A 23,308-nucleotide genomic window follows, 5' to 3' on the forward strand; every position below is an offset into this window, starting at 1 on the left:
AGCGGATTATAGAGTAGGATAAAGGTGGTGGCTGAGCAGGTGTTTTCCCCAAGTGCATTTGAGTGCAATTCGTTTTGGTGCTGAGGAGCATGGCAATAAATGTTGCATTCATGGGGATCCCGGAAATTTTTTTAAGCATTTTATATAAGTTTGCGTACACGGTCTCTGCATTAACAGCTTTAAAACGACACAGGACGTCACATTTTTATAAGTATTGTTAAGGTTCAAAATATTGGGGATGGAGACAAGAGAAAAACCACAATAACAACACTGGTCCGGTCGGGTTGAGTCAAACGATGATTTAATGATCACACACGTGGGAGATGGACACTGATGCAGACAGCCTCAAAATCTCAAAATGGTGGAGCATTGCTCAAACTTTTATAGCCTCTGGTGCCTCCACCTTATCATACAAAGCCTAAACATTCACATGCTTTCTCTCACACAGCGCCTAAGCTACGACCTTGGCTCCCTGTTTATCTGCTCCTGCTGAAATGGGGCAGAAAACTCCAGCACACTCTGTTCTCTTCTACTCAGACAAATTAGATTTCTTATAACTCAGCAGTATAATGCATCATAAAACAATATCATTCATTCACAACAAGTCAGCAGTTTAATGTAATGCAAATCAGTTTAACTAATGCAATAGTTATCAGCTTCTTCTAATTCAGGAGAATAATGCAAACTAAAACTACATAATAATTCACAATCTTTAATTAGGGGTATAACATGGCATAAAATAATATTATAATCTAACAATTCCCCCTGATGAGGTCATTAGAATAATGACCTCACAAACACCCTGTAGCCCAGTGTGGCCAGGTTCATCTCTTCTCACTCCTGAGGTCCTTTGTCCCCCTGACGGGCAAACCATATGTAAGATGACCTCTGTGTTTGCGCAAGTCAGGTGCAAGACAAACTATTACTACAAGGATAGCAGGTCCAGATGACACTCCCCTGTTCTCCCACAGCTTTATTTGGTGTTCCCTTATACCATTCAGACGTAGACTAGAACCTCTGTCCGAAGAGCTCTTAACCTTTATTTTATTGCTGCAGCTACCAGTGTCGTCCAGTTGCGTGATCCTCTGTTCTTCTTACTTCAACCTCAGGGGTTAGACAACCCTTCAGTCGTGACACAGATCAGGGGATTATTCTGCCCCTATTTCAAACAACGATCTGTGTATCCTCGGGTCCTGTGTCTCCCGTGTATCCTCCAGAAAAGAACAGGAAGGCGTCCCCCTTTTGCCCAAGAGCCTCTCGAACCTCGTTGGTCTGGTGTTTCCGGATTTCCGTCAACCCCTTCATGGTTATTGCTGTATTTATGGGATTCATCCTTTTGAAGTGACTAGCTGGAGCCCAAACGCCATGACCCTTGGACCCAGTTGGTGTCTCGGCAGTCACTGTATCTGTCTCTGCTGCGAAGGACCCTCGTATCTCTGTGGCCTCGTCTGGTGTCTGTTCCTTTCTCTGTAAGAGACAGAAAACCAAAACACCTCTCTTCCTAACCCTAATAATCTAATGTTGTTAACTACTGACCTTCTAGTGATTCAAAATTGGTCTAAAACATTCAGAATGTCCCAGGGACTTATTCTAATCATATCTTATGTGTGTGTAAACGTGTTTGCATTTAGCCCTCTGCACTCAAGGCGTTTCCTACACTTTATCAGTCCGGACAGTCACGCCGAACGAAGCTTCTGACCTTCAAAAGGCCGAGTGCCAACTCGTTATAAGCACATTTGCAAGGTGTGTCTGAAAATTATTGAAACCCCTCTTTTTAACAAAAGACAAAGAAATTAACAAATCTTCTAAGCGCTATTCAGTTCATTTCAATGAGTAATGATTAAACATGAAAGTGATAGTTTATGCTTTTTCACTGATTCTCTAAAAGGTCCGTCTTCTCGGACCGCTAATAGCTTAAGCTTTACCATTCCTAAATTATTAAAGACACAAATGAAGTTATAAATTGTTCAAATAATCCTTGTTTGATGTTAAAGCTCAACCTTCCCCCCCTTTTTTGACACATTCCAATGTGTCAAATCAACGGAGCTAGAACATTCAAAAAAAAAGTTAGGCAGCTACAAAGTTTCCCAGACTCTTAAGGTGATCCGCGTGTAACGTTCTGACTCAGGTATTTAATATTTTAATAAATGTCGTTTAATTAACTGCCACTATTTAAACTAACCTTAAAGACATAATTGAAGAAAAGATCACAAAGAATAACATGATATCAATGTTATGTAAGCGCGTGTGGCCTTCTATGCTCGAAGCCTGTCCCCTCAATAGATCAGTCAGACATTCGCGCTGACTGTAGCTTTTAACCCTTATTAACTTGAGCACAACTCTACAATGAGCAACAAGTTGCAATATGTATGAAAATGATCATGGTTACACCTGCAATGAAAAATTATATCATTATCCTAACACCTGTAAATAGAAGATTCATCAGAGGTTATAACAATCACAGGAACACAGATGTTAGTATAAGGTCAAAAGCTTCAATAAATGATCATCGATGCAATGCTTGTCGCATGATTCTCATACAATAATAATGCTGACATTAAAATAACAGTAAAACACCCCCTTTTGTCCCGTTTCACTTGACACCTAAACGTTTATAAATGCCTCTTTTATTCTTGATTTTATTTCCCCCTTTTCTCCCCTTACTGACCATAGCAGGGGGATCTTAGTTTTGAATCAGCCATGAATCCAGCTCACCTGATTCATCAGTGAGCTCCACCATCACTGGCGTCTGACAGGGTGGCGCTGCATACTCTTCCTTTAATGTCACTATTTTCAACCTGTTAATGAGAGTGTTTAAACCTGAAGTCGACTACGTCCACAACAAGTCAATACAGCTGTAAATGTGGCCAATTATCAATCTATTACCAATCAATAACAACAGATAACTTCTATTTTATGCATGCTTTTAATCAACCACTCACCCAGAGGATCTCCAATCCCAGGAAATGCCTTCTCCTCCTTTAATGAGTCTGTCCTCCTTCCATGCCCTGGTAACTGGTCCATCCAGAGCCATATGATCTCAAATATACATACGACAAGCCAAACCACACCTTGGTCACACCAACCCCTTTCCACCCCCAAGATGTCCAATGCCATCCTAGTATGGACTGTCAAATGTGGCTTTAACGCTGACTGTTCTGACAATCCATTTTATAACGTTCCTGGTCAGATTTGCCAATCTCTGCACCAGGGTTTTAAACGTTTCGCCATTTTCATTAGGTTTTATTTTTTATTTAGTTTCGACTCCAGATTTTCAATTTTTTGCCAGTTGTAATTAGTTTTTACCAATTCTTTGCTAGTTTAGTCTAGTTTTTATTTTCTGAAAATCCTTAGTTTCAATTTAGTTTTATTTGTGTTTTGCAAAAGTTAAGTGTAACAAACTCTCAGTTCCATCATATCAATCATGCTCTTCTGCTTATCCTTGGGTGTTGAGACTAATAACTATTAACTCTTGCCGCACCGAGTGTTCCTAATTTTGGTTGAAGTCAATTGATAACCTTTTCCATGCGATTGTTTCACACCTTTATTTAGATGTCCCAGTCCTGTTATCTCGGGATACATCACGCTGCCTTATCTGGGGTTAGCTATTTTCTTGGAATGCGAGTTAAGTGGGTGAGCTCTTCAAAGAGGGGGAGTGTGCTCCCCCTGATGAGGTCTTCTAGGTAAGCTAGGTTAACCTTCTTGTGTGAGCTTTTCAAGTGCACTTTTAAGGTTTGTGGGATTTTTTTTTTTTTTTTTATAAATGTCCCTCAAGACCCCCTGATGGCCCAGTAATTCATTTTTTGCGCACTGTAGTACACATTTAGTTTTTTGCTTGTAGCTCTCATACTCTACTTGCCACTCCTCTAAGTCCTGATGTTTCTTAGAGAGGACAACAGTACCTTTAAAATTATGTCACATGTGTGGGGGTGTGGCCTTGCCAATTGTTTTTCCCACCTTTTCAAAATGGCTGGCGTGCCCACAAGCACATTTTATGGAAGAGAGAAAGGTAAGCTTGATATTTACATTTAAAATGTTTTGTTAAACTCAGATTCTTATTTTATTCAAAAAATAAACATCTAGTAAATAATTTCAGGGGTCTTTAAGAATTAGGCTCATTTACTTTCACAGGGAACATGACTAATTTATTAATGTGTGCTCTACACATTGGGACTTTATATTTATATTTATTTCACTTTTTCCTAATACCCAACTTTTGACCAAGGCGGAGAGAATTCTTAACACAATTATTAAGGGAGATTCAAACATAGATTTTTCAAAATATGAGAGGGTCAGGACCCACTAGAAGCCACACAAAGATTATCGAGATACAGTGGCAGATGTAATAGAGAAAGACACAGGGCCACCTGAAATCTGTCATCCTATCTGGTGCAAAACCAACATGTAGTAGAATCTGGAATTTTGATTTTGAGTTAAAACTAAAATATGGGTAAAATGCAGAAATCTTTTCCAGTAAAGTAAAAAATAAGAGTCGCAATTATAGTTGAATCCATAACACCTAATTGTTTCTACGAGATCACGTCGTTGCTGAGAGTTATCAGTGATCTCAATGTGTGAAAAGAACTCACAGTATCTGGGGTTTAAGCTCCTCTTAGCTGAGAAACCTGGGACAAACATGTGAACAAGACCTGAATAATACCAGTAATGAAGACTTCTCTCCAAAGATCAATAAAAGGAAGCCCCAATCTGATGAGAGTCTAGCAAAATATGGTTCACTCCACTTGCCTGAAATGGTTAGCAGTCCAAGGCATTTCAGTTGTAGAATGATTGGGTACAACAATGAAACAGATGTGAGATGAGGGAAGTGCCAAATGTTCCTTTGTGTCTCCAAATAAAATCAGTACTTCCTCAGATATCCTAAATAAATTGACTTTTGTGAAATAGAAAGTTCAGTGCCATCACTTATTCCTAAACCAATAGTTTACAGCTAGTGAAGTGTCAGTGACTTCTGGGTTGGTCCCTGATCTTCATCTTATGAGATTGTTATTTTAATAACACTTGATTCATTTAAAAGAAAAAAGAAAAAAAAGAAAAAAGAAAAAACGAAAATATTTTCTCCCTGTTTTTTCTTATTCTCTGGGTCTCAGGAGGACATTACGTCCCTCTCCACTACAAGACTCTTGTTATGTCTACAAAACAGTCATATTAAAATCATCCTCAATTCTATTCTGGCGCTGTCTCCCGACTTTTCCTGACCTGATTCTGTGCGTGGACGGAGCAGCAACACAGACGACTCGACTAACGTACTACCTTAATTTCACTACAGCAGGGCACGCACACATCAATGCAACCAAACACATTTTGCTATAAATCCAGTTAATTTTAGTTAGTTTTGTGAACATTCAGTACAGTTTTAGTTAGTATTCCTTTTTGTTTTGATTTTATTACCGTTAACGCAAATTCTTTCCACTTCTACTTTTCGTTATTTCATTTGTTGTCTTTAATAATAATAATCTCCTCTGCACCCTTGAATAAACACCATTAACATGATCAACGTTTTGCTGCTTGTTTTTTCACCATCTTATTGAATCAAATACTTCATGCTTATGTGGTTTACGACATTATATTTATCTAAATCTCCACTTTGTGTCTAAATGTTTGAAGAATTTTTGAGGGTCAAATTTTGAGAATTTGACCATAGTGAAAGTTATGGCGTTATCACCCCCTTTGGGGATTACCTTTTTCCAGTTTTGATGATATTCCTCCCCGTTCTTTATTTTTTTGCAAGTACCCCTCTTCGGTGGCGAGAAACTGTTGGTGTGATCAAGCGGGTGCTGTAAAAACAAAAGCTCAGGACAGAACAGTCACCAGTCATGTACTTCATTCAAAATTAACAAATATCAAGCTTCATATTGATCCTCTGAGTGTAATGGTACATTTTAATTTGCACTTCTCAAAACTAAAAACAATATTTTCTTTATTTTACTCTTGTTCTTGTGCAGCACCACCCCTCAGCACATGCCCCTGTTATTTTATCTTACTTTTAAAATGTTGACTACTTCAAGAAAGCGCCCAAAAGACGGGGACCAGTGTTTATCATTACATATCTCCATTTTGAGTGTGGCTGTCTATCATTCCCCTCTTATTCATAGACCTCGGTGGAGGGTTTTTTGTTTGTTTTTTCTTTATTTCTCTAAAATTAATTCACTCTCTACATTGACCCACTATGGTTAATAATAACATGCTCAGTCATGAGTGGGATCAAACCTTTTCTTCACTTTAGCATTTAATATTCCCAACAATATAATGTGATACCTTAATTAAAACACAGCTACTAAAACACAATTTCCTTAATGCAAACATCAGTAGCTCAAAATTAGCAACCAAAGGGTTCAGTCTGCAGTTCACACTGCTGTGAAGCTACAGCTCTTTAGTCTCTGTCATTCTTCTGTTCTTGCAGACAAAACAAAGCAAAACAAAACATCCACCCTTCTTTTACAGGCTGGGTGAATTGTCTGTGGATATTTAATAATCCTAAAGTCGGCACCGTTTTTGTCTCAGTACCAAGTCAGTTAAAACTTTTAGTCGTCAGTCCGTCACAGTCCAGTCACATGCATACATTCACACACATTCATACCAGATATTGCTGATAATGGAGTCTCACGCGCAGCCTATTCGAGGCTCCATCACCAGCAAGATGACGTCATCATTTTAAAGGAAACAGCTCCTTGTTTGTTTTTCCTTCTTTGGACTGGATTGACTCGCTGCAATCCTTTTAGGCTTCAGGATCAGTGTCCCATATAAGTGAATTTTCTCCCAAGCTCATTATAATCATGGAGAAAAATACTTCGCGACTGTTTTCAGTAAGAATATTTTATAACACTTTAAAATTCACTCTCTCAGGCCTGGATTAAGGAGCCGATTTGTTAAATCAGGAGCTCACAAAATACCAAAATATCACCACCGGTGGATCACACCTCTCAGATGTTCTTATCTCAGTGCACTGTAACGAAGGCAAACACAGACGTAACCAATTAAACACTCATATAATAACAGATACTGGGGCCCATTACAAACATGCCCAAGCATAAAACCATCCTTTTCTCTCTCAGAGAAAGAAAACAATCCAAACCTCACTGATAGAATCAACCTAGTATCAAACAAAACCCAAAGATCAACCAAAACTCCTTTTTGCACCAACAAAACATGTTGGATTTACTTGACTCAATAGTGGACACTAGTTACACACCAACTCTTTACTTTGGCAAAAACGTAAACAACTAAGTTGAATCAACACAACCTTTTCATAATCTCTTCGAAATAAAACTCACACCATTCATTCATCATTTTCGCTCTGTACCACTGCTCCTTGTTAGACTGTGTGAAGCACAGTAAACAATTCAGTGGAGGCTTTGAGCCATAAACAGACATCACGCACAGACATTGTTTTCATTATCAAAGTGCTTCAGACCATGTCCTCTAAATCTACACAAATGCCCTCTGCGTGGCATGAAATACATTTAAGCAATAAATAATCAATCAGTTCTTGCTGTTGTAACCAACTCCGTATTTGGATGTTTGTGTGCAGCATTTGTTAGTAAAGCATTCTTCATTGCATCAGCGTGTGTGTGTGTGGATCACTTCTCAGTTCATTGAATCAACATTTTAATTTGTGTGTGTGTGTGTCATTTCTCCCTCAATCAACGAGTGCATATGTTCATATGTATGTTTCTTTTCACTCTGAGTCGGTGCATGTAGATGTGTGTGTTTGTGTGGGTGTTTGTGTTCATCACTTTCCTGTTGTAGTGTTCTGGGTAAACCACGGCCTGAAGCGTGCCCTGGGTCCTGCCCTCCTCCTTTTCAGTCTGTTTGCATCCATTGGTGCTGCTGCTCAGAGTTCTGTCCATACTGGTTCTGGCCCCAATTGAGGCAGTCCTTTTCTCCAGTGTCCAGCATCTTCTCCTTATTTCGCTCCTCCTTAACTTGACCCTTTTGCTTCGGTCTTCCTTCAGGGTTTTGATACGCAGCTCAATTGTCTGGATGTCCGTTTGTTGCTTGCAGAAGTGCGACTGCTGTCCGTTTGTTTGCAGGTGGAACGGCTGACATCCAGAAGGTGTATAGGAGAGTCTGCAGCTTCCACCTCCCCAGTGGAAGACCTCAATCTTTGTTCTGTTAGTTTAACACAGGCCTCAAGGCTCTCTGGGATCCCTGCTTGCACTTTCAAGCCCACGGCTCAGGTCGTAGTCGTGGTCCCATTCCAGGGGAATGGAGTCCATGGTTGTTTGGGTGTCTCGGCCCGAGCGTTCAGTCCGGAGCTGGGCAGCCCAGGACGCTGAACGATCGGAGGACGGCAGAGGCGACAGGAAGCCATCCCCCTAACGTTTGCTCCATAGCAGACCGGACAAATCACACTGCTCATCTAGCTCCAGGATGCTCCGGCCTGATTTCAAGTCCGGTGTCTTGGACTCCAAGCCTGATGGGTTCGATTTTCAGCTAGCTCCTCCTGGGCCATGCTCAGTTTCTGCTCTGATGCCTCGAGGTCTTATTGAGGGCAGAAACCTCAGAGTCTTTTCCGTAGAAATCAGATTAAAGTCCATTGATGTTTTCCTTGCTTTGCTCCACGGCCTTTTGCGGCTCTGCTGTTCGGCTCTTCTCAGAGGTCAGCTCCTGGCCGAGCCCCGACACCTGTGCCTTCAGCTTATTTTCTCCTGGTGTTTTGTCCATTCTGAGGTGCCTCCTGACCTCAGTTACTCCTCCTGTCTCTGGCACGCCCTTTTTGCTGCCCGATGGTCATTGTTGGTCCGTCACTGTCCTGCACAGTTTTAATGCAGAGTGGTTAAGGTCAGCATGGTTTTGCTCGGCCTCACTTTTCATCTGGGCTTAATGGGCGTCTCGTCACAGCTCTGTCAGCTGAAGCTGTCTTTTTCCATATGGCAAGAGTGTGAAGAGTGTGTGAGAGGGGTGTGTCCGATCAGGCACAATGCTGGTGGCTTTGCGAGTGCCTCGTTTTCCAAATCCAGATGTTTATTTGTCACGTACACAGCAACAGAGAGAACAGTCTGTTGTTGGGATGGCTGAGGTCTTTCACGATCTTCCTGGTCTTGGTCCAGCACTGCCTGCTGTAGATTGAGTGCAGGTCAGGGTGCTCGGAGCGGATGGTGCGCTCAGCTGATTGCACAACCCTCTGTAGAGCTTGTCTGTCCGGCATGGTGCTGTTCCCGAACCAGACAGTGATATAGCTGCTCAGGATGCTCTCAATAATTCCTTTATATAAGGTGGTCAGAATCGGTGGTGGGAGCCGGGCCTTTCTCAGTCTTCTCAGAAAGAAAAGACGCTGACGGAAATCTCCCCGTGTAGTGAAACGGGCCTTGGATTTAACTCTCTCCGTCTCTGCTGCCTGAGATCGTTTTCCTGCAGCACTGTTGACAGTTTCAAGTTGTTGTGGGTCCAGCTGCTTTAGCATTTGGTCAGAGTCACATCGAAGATGGTAAAGGAGAGAGCAACGATGGTAGAGGGGAGAGCAGGAGTCCAGGGTCAGCCTCGGCTTTTCCGGGCCGACAAAGCAGCCTGTAATCAAGCATAAAGAGAAAAAACAAAACAAAACAAAAACAAAAACAAACGAACAGGAAAATCATGTTGTATTGGCTGTGTTACTCAGAGAGGGGAAAAACAACGGGACCAGGCCCTGTGTCAGCCGTCTCTCCCCCTTTTTTTGTTTTTTCTCACCATATAATCCTCTCATAACCCACCAAGCTGACAGGACAACACAGGTACATGTTAAAATTCTTAAGATCATGTTTAAAGCACAAAAATGGAATTTTCTTTCATTCAGTAATCACTTGTATTAATCAATCAGAAGAAAACATGTCACAATTTGACTTTTATTAACCACTAAATTTGTCGTGTTATCACTGGTTGTGATTTTTTTTTTTTGAAGTTAAGTTGTTGTCCTGCAACCCAGAGGGTTTATTTGTTAGTAGTGGATAAACTTTATTGTGTAACGGCGGGTGTATGTTAAGCTTCACTGCTTTAAAGTTGCTGGAAAATCTTCACATGTTCATGGGTGTAAGCTGTTTCTTCATTGCGTGTATGTGCGTTTGTACATGGGCTAATTTAACGTTTTTTCTCAAACGAGGCATTTCTCTAGCACGTGCCTCTCTCTCACATTTCTCTGCTTGTGTGTGTTTTTATTTCACCTTTTTGTTGTGATGCTCCAGGCGCCTTCCCAACCTCCACAAGTCTGTTGGCCGCAATTTTATGTGTTAAAACTTCTCTTAATTTCTCCTTTAATTCTCTGCTAGCTGCTGTCTTTTCCACAGCTGCTGATTCTTGCTGAGTTTGGTTTCCATTACTATAATTTTGCTTCGGCCGCCGTGCTTGTGGGGGCAGTTGGTCCAGCCCCATAGCCACCTGTATCAACACACTGAGAGATTTATTTAATATCATTTTCATCACTGTTAAATAGACTAGCAGGCAAGACGCCCACCTTTGCACTGCAGACTACATGCCAGTCTCCCAACACACTCCTCTCTGAGTTTCAGCTTTAAAACCCAACCTCATTCACACCCTAGTCATTCAAAACCTTATTTGTAGTATCATAATCAGCAAAATCAGCGTTTTAATTACAGGCATGTATCATTGTTTGCAAATCAAAATTATAAAACTCAAAAACACGCTAAACAGCAACAAAAGTCCTCTGTGCGTGTCACCGCTCATTTGCATGTTCACACACCGTCTAAAAATAGCTCGCAGCGCTGCAGCTGCACGTCACACAGAGTCTCACACCAAGCTCAGGCAAAACTCTATTATTTTATATTACAAAAGACGTCTTGTATTTACAATCACTGACAGGCCTGACAGATTCAGCACCTAACAAATTTCGACAAATTTAAAATAACGGGTCTCACCGAAGAAAGTCCAACTTTTTTGTAGTCAATCAAACAGTATCTGTTACTTCTGGGAACAGTTTCTGACCTAACTTCTAAAGAGCGCCTATACAATTTCGACAAATTTAAAATAACGGGTCTCACCGAAGAAAGTCTCACTTTTTTGTAATCAATCAAACAGTATCTGTTACTTCTGGGAACAGTTTCTGACCTAACTTCTAAATCCCTAACTCAATTTAACTTTGTCCAAACAAGCACATGACACCGTTTTAAACGATGAGGAGACTCGGTAACTCCTAGCTTATTTCAGGATGCCCTGTACCCCACAGATAAGCCAAACTGAACTAACCCTGTTCGCCGACAGGTCAAGACCGCGCGTCCACGGCCAGGAGGGGGCGTAACCCCCGGGCTATGTGCTTCTTAGCAGACTTCTGGGCTGCCGTCCTATAATAATTTTCACCTAACCGATTTTGAGAAATTTTACCATAACGGGTCTCACCGAAGAAAGATAACTTTTTTACGACCAATTAAACAGTCTCTGTTACTTCTGGGAACAGTTTCTGACCTAATTTGTAAAACTATTAACCAGTCTCTGTTACTTCTGGGAACAGTTTCTGTCCTAATTTCCCTACTAAACTACCTGAGCCTTCAGCTCAATATCCAGGGACTCAAACCCAACATTCTCTGTTACTTCTGGGAACAGTTTCATATTTCTTCAACTTCATTAAATACTCTTAAGCAACTTTAACTGCATAACACACGGTGATTCTCATCAAAATCAAAACAGACACTCTACCAGTAATTTCAGTGAGTAGACTTTAATTTAGTCATATCCAATTTGGCACATTTTGGAAATAATTCAACAGGTAGTGCCTTACCTTTAGATAAGCCGGCTTTTGTCCACTCAAATCAGACCACTGGCTCGTGCCTGTCCGTTCGACAACCTCGGACCGTCCAAACTTTTAAATTCCACCCCAATACCACAGGACGAGCCCCCAAAATGTTAAGGTTCAAAATATTGGGGATGGAGACAAGAGAAAAACCACAATAACAACACTGGTCCGGTCGGGTTGAGTCAAACGATGATTTAATGATCACACACGTGGGAGATGGACACTGATGCAGACAGCCTCAAAATCTCAAAATGGTGGAGCATTGCTCAAACTTTTATAGCCTCTGGTGCCTCCACCTTATCATACAAAGCCTAAACATTCACATGCTTTCTCTCACACAGCGCCTAAGCTACGACCTTGGCTCCCTGTTTATCTGCTCCTGCTGAAATGGGGCAGAAAACTCCAGCACACTCTGTTCTCTTCTACTCAGACAAATTAGATTTCTTATAACTCAGCAGTATAATGCATCATAAAACAATATCATTCATTCACAACAAGTCAGCAGTTTAATGTAATGCAAATCAGTTTAACTAATGCAATAGTTATCAGCTTCTTCTAATTCAGGAGAATAATGCAAACTAAAACTACATAATAATTCACAATCTTTAATTAGGGGTATAACATGGCATAAAATAATATTATAATCTAACAGTATTCAAGCTGACACTGAACTTTTGTCAATTGAGGGCTGAAGTTGTAGCTTAGCAGCCACGTAACACAGCTACACGGCTAGCAACACGATTACAGTCACGTGGCATGAATAGCAGTTTGACATGCAATCTCATTTCTGTCCGTTTTTACAAAATTAAAATCTCAGTCCATTACGCTGAAATGAGAAAATGATTGCAAAAAAAATCTTATAAGACTTCACTAAAAGCTTCACTAAGAGGGAGTCCTAATTGGACTTCTTTTTTCTTTCTGGCTCCTAGATAGTTATGAACTCACCTGAATGGTTGTGATGCCAAAGGCAAGTGGTATCACAATGCTGTATGAGACCTTTTGTTTTTGGCCAGGATTATTTAGAGATTCACTTGTTCCCATACATTACAAAAAGAATTTCTAATCCAACAGTTGAAAACAGTCCTCAAATGTTATCTTACATCCAAAACTAGGAGTAAAAGGTAAGAACGTATCCCTGTGTTGGTGTTGTTCCTGGATCATTAAAGCTGATGTTGGTACGGGTTCAAAAAATTTAACTGGTTTTCCCTCTGAGTGGTTTTACTGTACTTTAGTTAACTGAATTCTATGTATTCCATAAAGCTTTTAACTGTATTTTATTTATTTATTTTTTAGTAATGTCTTAATGTGTTCTTTTTCACAGTGAGCATGCCTGCACTGCAAAACAAACTGCACCAATGAGAACAAATCAAATGATTTAAGCAGAGAAACAGAAAACAAAATAACACCAAATTTTGTCAATACATTAATTCTCAAGCTTCTTTGGGATGCTCCCTTTAGGGATCGCCACAGTGCATCATCGGCCTTCAGCTCACTCCATCCCTAACATCCACTTCTAATAAATCAACCCCTCTGCACGTCCTCATTCACTATATTCATGTATCTCCTTCCTTTGATATCGTTCCCATTTCCTCCTGCCTGGGAGCTACATCTTCAGCATCCTTGTCAATACATTTAATAACTGTACTTTTTAAAAGGAGTCTTAAACCTTTATGGATGTTTGGTACCAGCAGATTGCTGTTAATCCAATGATTAGCACTAAAATTTTACAAAACATTTGATAACAATAAAGTTTTAACAAACCAGTCCCATAGTTTTAGTGGAAAGACTTTAGTGGAAAGGACACAGAAAAGGCACAGTTACAGCAGATTCTTTCTTCCTGTTCTGTTGTGTTTCACGATTTAACCCTCTACAAATAACAGCCAAAAACAGAATGACTGACTAAGGTTTTTTCATCTATTCAATATTTGGGTTTCCTTTCTCCTAACACACTGTACAGTTCAAATTATGTACTCTATATTCAACTCTTCTAATACATTTGGCTAATTTCCAGTTAGTGTAGAAGTCTTCCGAAGCACCTCCCGTTAAACCTTCGTCCAGCTCTTCAAGATGCTCCGCGCTGCGTCGAGAGTACTATCTTGCTGTTAAGAGAAACGGAGGAAAAATAAAAACTGCACCTCAGCCAAGATTCATCTTCACTGGATAATTTTAGAGGTACTGTGTTTATTGACACTTTGTGTGTTTACCTTAATGAAGCAAAGGCGAATATATTTCTCAAAGTCTTTCGTAGACTCTTCTCCAACAAATGCTGTAACTGGAATGGCTGCTAGTTTCTGTGTAAAATATATATTTCCATTTAAAAAAAACAACAAAAAAACCCAACATTTTAAAAACATGTTGCTTCCAATATAGTAGAATGAAGAAATATTTACCTTTTCTTTAATCATCCACTTCACAAACTTGTAGTCATAGGCTTCATCCTCATCCATATGTGAAAGGTCCTGATCTATAATGAACACAGAGAGGGGGGATATACATTTTAAGGGTAAGGAACAGTCTCACTGACCAGTCGTCAGGTCAGCAGATCCTTACTGGGTTATTTTTGAGGTGTTGCTGCTAGGGCTGAACGATTATGGAAAATAATCTAATTGCGATTTTTTGCCCCAATATTGCGATTGCGATGCGATATGCGATTATTTTTTAAGGTCTTTGTCTTCTGTATTATTAAACAAAGACAAGCAATGTGGCTTTACCACACTCAGTTTTTCGACATCTGTGAACTACTAGACAGTCATTCAATTAAAAAATAATATTAAATAAATAAAACTAATAAATAAAAAATACACACATCTTACTGATCTCTGCAGTCAGTAACATTACACATAAAGTGCAAACATAATAGCAATTGTATAAACACACACACAAACACGCCTTTAAAATTTAAAGGCGTGAAATTGGACGGTCTAGCCTTCTGATTAGCGTCACCGCTGTCTCGGTGGAGTTTAATAAACTCGGCCGTCTGCTTCTTGCTATCTAAAATATAACCAGACACTGGTGTAAATTCTCGACTGTCTCATACTTCTGTTTAATAAGTTTTCTGTTTGACGTTTAGTCAGCTGTGTGAAAACCAAGGAGGAACCCACCCGGGGGATTAATAAAGTTTTATTTTATCTAATCTAATAACTTTAATCTCAGCCAAACCGATTTACTCACGAACAAACAAAACACTGAAAAAAGCCCAACAATAACATTTTTAGGTTGTCTAAGTGACTTATATATTACGTTTAACCCGAGCAGCGAAACTCCGCGGTGATCTGAAAATGATGTGCCGGGAGTTGTGCCGTTCTCGGCTGCATCAGTAATCCTCGAGCTCCCGGCTAGCTGTCGAGCTGGTGGGTAGCAGACGCCTCTGAAAACGTCGAAGCACTTTTGCAAATATGGGATATCTTGATAAACCGAGCAGATATTTGATGTTTACACTAGAGCAGGGCGATATGGCCAAAAATATTTATCACGATATATATTTGAAAATTTGCGATAACGATATAACCGACGATATAATTGATGCGAGACAAAATACAACTCCACAACATTACTAGCGCAAAAAGACAACCTTCCATTTATTTTCACTTAAACAAGAAGCTGGTTTTTATGTACATTAAAGCTTTATAAAAATGTAACAGTGCAAATGCAAATTCCTTGCTGAAAGTTTAACCAAAAGGCATTTCCAGTAGAAATGGGCTGACATATCCTGAGCATAACCATGTATAATATCCACTGAAGTTAAAAAGAGGTGCTTTGCAACATTAAACTGCAGTGTGCAGTACGTATTTTTCGGACCATAAGGTGCACAGGATTATAAGGCACATTAAGCGAAACAAAGCAGTCCGATAAATCAAACTTTATTAAACTCATTCTTCTTGCTTCCTCCACTTCTGTACCATTGATTCATTAATGTTGAATTCTCTGGCAGCTGCTCTATTCCCATGTTGCTGCAGTATATTAATGACTAACCTCGTATTGTGGATGGATTGTCTCAGTTGTTCTCCTGACTGAAGTTTGGTCCGTTTACAGCATCCTGCCATGCGATTGCATTTGTCTCTAACCATGAAGAACCTTCACGTTAACTTTTATAAGTGGAAAAGTGTTAGTGTTGGTCCTCCAGCTTCACTGTTTATGTTATGCTAACATAGCTGTGTCGCTAGCGATCACGTAGCACATCATTATATACCAGCTAGCCCAACTTCAGTAACCCTACAAACGTCACTGCTGTTTAGTTTCCTGTCTTCATTTATGTTGGAAGTGATAGCAGAGCTGTACGTTTGATTTTTTTTCAGAAATCTCTCAGTCAGAACATGCAATATCATGCTTAGGTAACTAGCGAAACTAGCGAGCTAACTTCCGCTAGCTTCCTGCTAACTTCTAACTCCGTTAAATGTAATAACTTTTGTTTTCATGGATGCCTGGAAGTTAAACTTTATAGTTACACCTGGTAAAGCAGCAATGCTGATCGTTTTATTAAAGATGAAAGAATTTAGACAGTTTTTAACTCTAAGTGATGCTGCAGTGTTGTTTGACCTGAAGAATACGGAGTTTAGGACCCAGATTACTCCCAGATTTAAGAGCATCTTAGTCCGACAAATATGACAATAACAACGGCCGCTTGCATGTTCTGCAAAAAAATGTGCTTTGTTGTGTATCTGACGGACAAACACCAAACCAGTTCCACATCACGGAAGTTGCACCATTTTTACAAACCAATTCTGGTTCATCTGTTTCACTCAACAATCGGCCATGTGCGTATGAAAACAAAGGCACTGCGCATGCGCGTTTTACTCCCATTCTATCGCGATATTTCATTTTCCTATCATTGCCTAACATTATACCGGTATTACCGTGAACGGTATAATATGGCCCAGCCCTAGTTTACACAACTACTTTCTCGCCTGAAAATATGTTAAAAGTTTATTTTGTGACCCAGAAAGATTAGTATGAGTAATTTTAAAACTTAGTAGCGGCCGCCATTGCTGGAAACTGGAGTTTGGCTGGGCCGCGCTATGAATTCTGGGATATGGTAGTAATTTGGACAGCCTTCGGCGCGTCGCTGTGACGTAATCGGTCTACAAATGCGGCCTCAGGAGGATGCAGCCCATGAATTTGGACATGTCCAGAGTATAATCGCAGCCTTTGCGGTTAGAAAATTGCACTTGATCATGTCGCGATATTATCGCAAATGCGATATATCGTTCAGCCCTAGTTGCTGCAGCTTGGGGGTTTTTCCAGCCTATTTCTTATGAAAATTACATTTAATGAATAATATATTTATACTCAAATCTCACTTAACTGATTGCAGGTGATCAAGTACACACAAAACATGTTGTAATACTCTCCAACCACTGTACCTGTCTGGCCTTACCAACTATGCCTACTGGCTAATTCATGGGATGGCGTTTGGGCTGGTTTTGTCACACAGGCATGGGAATCTGTTCGATCTAGTATTCATAAGTTATCCACATGACGGTCTACATATGCAGGGTTCATACGCATTTTACAGGGTCAAATTTAAGCACTTTTTAAGCACTTTCAATGTCCATTTTCAAGCTTTTCCAGCACATTACCAAAAAAAGAATGCATGTTTAACTTAGCATCACCTCAGTAAGGCCATGTAAAAATTAAAACAAAAAATGTTATTTAAAAATGTCCTTTGTTCCCGTTTGTTAAAACATAGAAAAATGCACCACCAGGGAAATTTGGTAGCACAAAAAAAGTGGCTATTCTTTGTGCCCATATGGATCAGTCCCTCTTATTACATTATTTCCTTAAGCCTTAAGTTGGTTAATTAAGTATCGGACTAATGTTTAAACCTTTTACTTGAGTGAACTCACATTACTGTTACTACTAAGTAATGTTAGCTAAATTCACAGCATATTCCATAAATCACCATGCCATAACTAACTGCCATAACAGCGCTGACGTACTGCATCACACTCAGTGCATTTCAATCATTTCTCCAGCAAGTTTGATAGCTAGCAAAATAATAGTAATAGTTTTGAAAATTTGCATGTGTTATGTACACATTCTCAAAAATTATTTACTAGGACTAACCTATCATGTGACTCGAGAACGCAAACTCCGCCATTGTCGTTTCCATCAAACACTCATTTAAACAGCAATCTCCAGGCACGTTAGCGCACTCATCCCCGACTGTCCGGGGGGAGGGGCGGGGTCACACATTGAAACAGACTGACATGGAGAGGTGCTAGGCAGCCCAGGCGGAGAAATTTTACTTTTAGACTTTGTGACTTATTTTATTTCTCTAACTGATAAGAAAACTATTCGGTCAGTTTTTTTGTGGTAAATGAAATACAGTTTCAAGTACTTTTAAGCACCACATCTGAAATTCAAGCACTTTTCAAACCTTGAAAAGACAACATTAAAATTCAAGCATTTTTAAGGGTTTCAAGCACCCGTCGATCCCTGCATATGCATACTTTATCAAACTTGCAGTAATAGATTTTCTGGTCACTTGGGGACACCAAAAAACAAACGGTGTACATGACATTCGTTGTGTGAAGTTTCGTTTGAGTCACTCACTGAGCTCACTGCATATTAAAAACTCCTTTGGGGGAAGATATTTTTTAGGGTTAATGATGTAACTGTCTTTGTTACATCAATAGCAACCGTTGGTTGAGATTACTTTCTTTTTTGAGTTAAAGGAAATGGTAAATGGACTGGTTCTTATAAGGCACTTTTCTGCTCTGCCTGGATACTCAAAGTGCTTTATACAACTAGCCTCATTTACCCATCCACACCTATTCATACAGACACTTTTTCCTATAGAGGTTCTTTATATCTAAAATTCACATGTTTGGCATACAGACTGGCGCAGCCAGGAATTGAAGCACCATCCTTCCAGTTAGCAGAAGAACTGCTCTACCTCCTGAGCTACAGCCACCCCAAAGCACACAGTATAAATATGAAAACAGAAAATTGTTAACTAGACCCAGCTGAAGTTAGAACACAATACCAAACTGTAAGAAACACAAGTCACATATAACTAAGTGTTTTGCGATGTCAGTTTAAAATTGCAGTAACTCACTAAGAGCTGTGACATCCACGAGCATGAAGTAGCCTCCCTCTGGGATTACGGGAGTCATGCCAGCCTCCTCCACAATGGCAGCCAGGCGGTCCCTCTTTCCTTCAAGTTCATCTGCCAGTGAAGTGAAATAACACTCAGGCTGATCCATCAGCTCATAGTTTAGGAGTAAACCTTGTGCCACTGCCTCCTGACAAGAAAAACAACTTTAGAACTGAAGTACAATCAAGAGCCAGCATAACTGGGATGTTTGGTGGACTCGCCTGCAGAGGTGTGGGACAGGTGTACAGGGAATTCTGCATGACTGTCTGAAGATGCTTCATCAACTGCTCAGGTCCAATAGACCAACCAAGCTAGAAGATACAAATGTCACAACAAGGTCAGATTAGTGATTAAATAAGTCATCGTTAAATAATAACATGGCTTAACACGACTTACCTTCCATCCAGTCACACTAAACGTCTTTCCTGCACTGCCAATAGTAACAGTTCTATCCCACATTCCAGGCAGAGTTGCTGCAGAGAGAAAACAATGTTGAAATGTCAAATACAAAGTAAAAAGTAATTATGTGCTTCAACAATTTGGTTCAGTCATAAAGGTAGAATTAATAATTTAAAAACACATAGGAGCAGGCGCCAGTTTGTGAAAAAACGTCATTTTGATGCACAATCTTGATTACGTTCTTCGAGCTGGACATGGCCGTCGCTCCTAACTACATTTCATGTTTGTAGCTGGAGAAATGCCTGTTGACCAATACACATACCAATTTTGACATGCTGGTGTCCCCTGTAGACGAGCCACTCATAAACCTCATCACTGAAGCACAGAGTGTCATGTTTAATGCAGAGGTCTGCGATCATCTGCAACTCGTCTTTGGTGAAAACCTGCAGGAAGAAGACAGGAACGAACTGGTCAGAGCAACGGTCATCGTCTCAGTGGCTTTTTCAAACACAGTGACAGATAACTTAGCTGTGTGCTTACCTTTCCAATGGGATTGTTGGGAGTGTTGATGATGATGGCCTTTGTCTTAGAGTTGAATTTACCTGCGAGCTCATCTGGGTCCAGAAACCAGTCAGCGCTTGTGATCGTCTTCTTTCCAGACTTCTGAAATGTTGATTTGTGTTAAAGGTACTGACATCTGCTAACATCCTCAGGCCGGAGCAGCAGGTAGACAGTGCTCCATGCACTGAATTCAGATGAACTCTTTACAGCACAGCACATCTTTCTAACAGTGAATTTTCTCTTTTCTCATGTTAATAGTTTAATTATATGTTGTACAGAATAGGTTATATTCTTTTTTGCAGGTTGTTTTAAGTTGTATTTGGGGATGCAAACTAAACACATGGCCATACTTACAAGTCTTAGCGGTATCAACACAGGCTTGCCCCCGGCCATACGAACCATAGGTACATAACAATCAAAGAAAGGTTCAATAATGATGACCTGGAAGAAGGGAAATTACACAGTGAATGCGCTGGGAGAACATTTATGGATGTAAATATGAACGTTTGTGAATATGAAGCACGGGAGCGAAGTCCTCACCTCATCCCCTTCTTCCACTAGAGCTTGGATGGCGCTAAATAAGGAACCATAACCACCAACCGTGACCAGAATTTCTTTTAAGGGATCAATCTGACGTCCATAGGCCTTCCCATACACCTGAGAGAGGGCCTTCACCAATGATGGATGCCCCTTTTCAATAAACACAGAGCATAAGTGAAAGAACAGAAAAACCATAATAATGCAGTATTCATTAAGATGGTATGGGAGTTTTAACACACGAAACTCTGCAGATTGTGATCCACAAAGACATACAAAGCCTCTGGTGTACTGGTTCATCCTGTCAACTGATGCGGCCTTCGCTAGCGCTTCCTTGACATAAGAAGGTGGAGGAATGTCTGGAAAGCCCTGGCCCAGGTTAACAACAGATGGGTCGGCTGCCAGTGCCGTGAAAGCCACCCTAAAGTAACACAGGAATAAAGCTTCACTAGAAACAACAGAAATTAGTACATATTTCTGACCAACGGGCAAACAAAGGGCATATTTTCATATTTGAAAGTGGTACAAAAGTGGTCTGTTAACAGAACTCCTGCCGTCTCTTACAAAGACATACAAATGCTTTACTCACCAGACGTTCTTGTCCAGTCCTTCAATTCTTTTGGCATGTGTGTGCCGTGACATCATTACGTGCTGCAACAAAATACAAAACAGTATGACAGGTTCCACTACTTAATCATTTCCAGTCACCCAACATAGAAGAAATTGGGGTGGTGGTAAAATAATCGTTAACTAGCTCGATCTTGAGAAAACATCAACGTTTCAGGACTTTGCTCGGTGGCTGTGTAGCTTCTCCAGTTATACATCTACAAACATCGCTAACAAATCAGTTCAATCAGTGCATCCTGCCGATTAACAACCACATATCACATACCCTCTGTGGCTCAGTTCAAATCTTTTTAAAGTGCTGTTACCTGTGAAGTAGTAAATGTCTTTCTGCAGGTTACGTGAGCTGATCGACATGTAAACCTGGAGCAGTTCAGGACCTGTCGTGCAATGCTCATGCTGCACAAAAAGAAAGGCAATTAAAAGAAAGTGAGATAGTTTACTTCTGCTTTCCCAGTATAACCTGTAGCTTTGTGCAATACCTTTGCTGCTGTGACTATGACTTTGTGCTGAGTTAGATGCCTCCGCATGGATGAACTGTGGTTTTATCGTTCTAGTAAAGGACAAAGTCCTGCTTTTTTCTTCTTTTATTTTTTAAACAAGACATCAGTTATCACCGACACCCCAAACTGAAGAATGTAGTCTGGCAAATTAACTGTTAAACGCTGTTTTTGCTTTGTGCCTTTTGGTGAATTTACTTTCATCAGATCACTTTAAAAAGAAAAAAATAACCTCAGGATTTCAATGCAAAGAAGTGCAGCCAAAAATGTGGCAAGACAGATTTAATTATAAGATTAATTATCTGTAACTGGATTGGGCAATCTTCAAATGTGGTAACAACTATTAATGCACTCAATGTAATACTTTTTAAATTTGTAACAGGAGAATTATTCTTTAACAAATCAATTCAATACATTCATAACAAAATTAATAAAAGGACAATTTTAAAAACACTTGCTCTTTTGCATTTGTTTCATACACATTAAGTTTAGCAAGACATCTGCGTGGTTATCTCGGATCTTTACATTCTTCTTAAAGTTCATTTTCAAACTTTCAACTTAGGGCTTTGATATTTTCTGCACTATGGTCAATACATTGCAATAAAAAAAACTAACTGCCTACAGCTGCAACAGTAGGTGGCGCAGATGTTCTTCACTTCAGCCCACTGTCCCATCACGGGTACTGCTGGGCAATACCGAGGAGATATTATCCGGTAGGGAGACGCTGAAAACCCATGAACCGGTTTCACCTGCTGATTTTCCCTCAGTCGGTTTATGCAGCTCTGCTGGCTGACATAAACGTGGATGTTCTCAGTGAAACATCTGAGTCATGTGCTATCGTGGGCTGCAGATGAATACACAGCACCAGCTAGCTGAAGCTAACGGTAGCAAAAATGCTGATTTAGGGATTAGCTGCTCCGTTAGCTTCGCCTTGCTATATAACCCTCTGCTGACAACCAATGCTATCAGCCCTTCTTCACACATCACATACCATGCAGTCGTAGACGTTAAGGCACTGGCTCTGCGATCAGAACTTACTTAACACTTACAAACAGGTCCAGCGGTCAGGAGGAGGAGGAGACGTCACTGCTGCTGCGTTTAAAGCTACTTAGTGATATGAGTAAATGGCTCGACTCATGAGGAAAAGCAATACACACTTTATTTAATTTTTAGAAATCCAACGAAAGTCACTTAACACTTAACAGCATGAGGACCGTTAAAACTCCTAAGTTCACGTTTCGTCTTCAATTATTTGTTTACGTAACGGACGTGAAGGCAGCACTTTACTACCACACAGGCCTGTGAGGTGACGTTTTTGTCACGTGTGGGGTAACAAATAATGATTTCACCTAAGTAGTCTTTGCGGTCACTTTTTTTACTCTGTCCATTAGTTCATTATTAAATGAGTCGGCATCTATAAGCCAGTTGATGCTGTTAATGTCACGTTTAACAAAACAGCCACCACATCCAATTAAACAGTCCTGGGTGGATTGTTTATGAGTCTGTGCCAAGACTGACACCGTGGCAATGTGTAACAAGATATGCAGGGTTGTATTTGGAAACAAGGTTATCGAACATTTCTGGGTGAATTGGACAATAAATGCAGTTTGGGGCTACATGTCAGCCAGTGGTCTTCTGGATCTTGTCAAAATTGTTGGCATTTTGAGCATTGACCATGCAGTACTATCTGGAAAGCATCTGATTGGCAGTAGTTTAATTTGTTCCTTATGAAAATGGTCCCAAACACGCTGCCAATGCACTAAAAGCATACATAGATAGAAAACCATACAACTGAAGACAATCAGGCATGGGTTGGCCACCCTGGATCCAGGACCTCACATTATTGAAGCA

At 40.3% G+C, this 23,308-nt stretch overlaps 1 protein-coding gene across 4 annotated transcripts; it reads right to left on the bottom strand.

Annotated features, from left to right (window-relative positions):
* Positions 1-279: 279 nt before the first annotated feature.
* Positions 280-22,561, bottom strand: LOC309700661 (kynurenine--oxoglutarate transaminase 3-like). Of its 4 annotated transcripts, none has more exons than XM_082524367.1 (14): positions 22,496-22,561; positions 21,266-21,356; positions 20,923-20,984; positions 20,610-20,754; positions 20,337-20,486; positions 20,151-20,237; positions 19,776-19,898; positions 19,558-19,678; positions 19,233-19,309; positions 19,058-19,147; positions 18,798-18,984; positions 14,131-14,204; positions 13,945-14,031; positions 280-13,839 (listed from the first exon to the last, which is right to left on the bottom strand). In XM_082524367.1, the coding sequence occupies exons 2-14, from the start codon at positions 21,353-21,355 to the stop codon at positions 13,783-13,785; spliced, it is 1,350 nt and encodes a 449-aa protein (XP_082380493.1). In that variant the 5' UTR covers position 21,356; positions 22,496-22,561; the 3' UTR covers positions 280-13,782. The 4 variants fall into 4 exon arrangements, with proteins under 4 accessions (XP_082380493.1, XP_082380495.1, XP_082380494.1 ...); XM_082524369.1 differs by having other exon boundaries at positions 22,507-22,559; XM_082524368.1 differs by having other exon boundaries at positions 22,449-22,530.
* Positions 22,562-23,308: the final 747 nt, after the last annotated feature.

This window comes from Aulonocara stuartgranti (genome assembly GCF_965226115.1).
Source record: "Aulonocara stuartgranti genome assembly, chromosome: 23".
Taxonomy (NCBI): Eukaryota; Metazoa; Chordata; class Actinopteri; order Cichliformes; family Cichlidae; genus Aulonocara; species Aulonocara stuartgranti.

What these genes read in the sequence shown, in the direction of transcription:
- LOC309700661 (XM_082524367.1), bottom strand. Translation starts at nt 21,355, where the DNA reads ATGAGCATTGCACGACAGGTCCTGAACTGCTCCAGGTTTACATGTCGA. An exon ending in TAGTGGAAGAAGGGGATGAG is followed by an intron (nt 20,238 to 20,336) that starts GTGAGGACTTCG and finishes CCCTTCTTCCAG; the next exon opens with GTCATCATTATTGAACCTTT. An exon ending in CGTGGATGTCACAGCTCTTA is followed by an intron (nt 14,205 to 18,797) that starts GTGAGTTACTGC and finishes TGTTCATTATAG; the next exon opens with ATCAGGACCTTTCACATATG.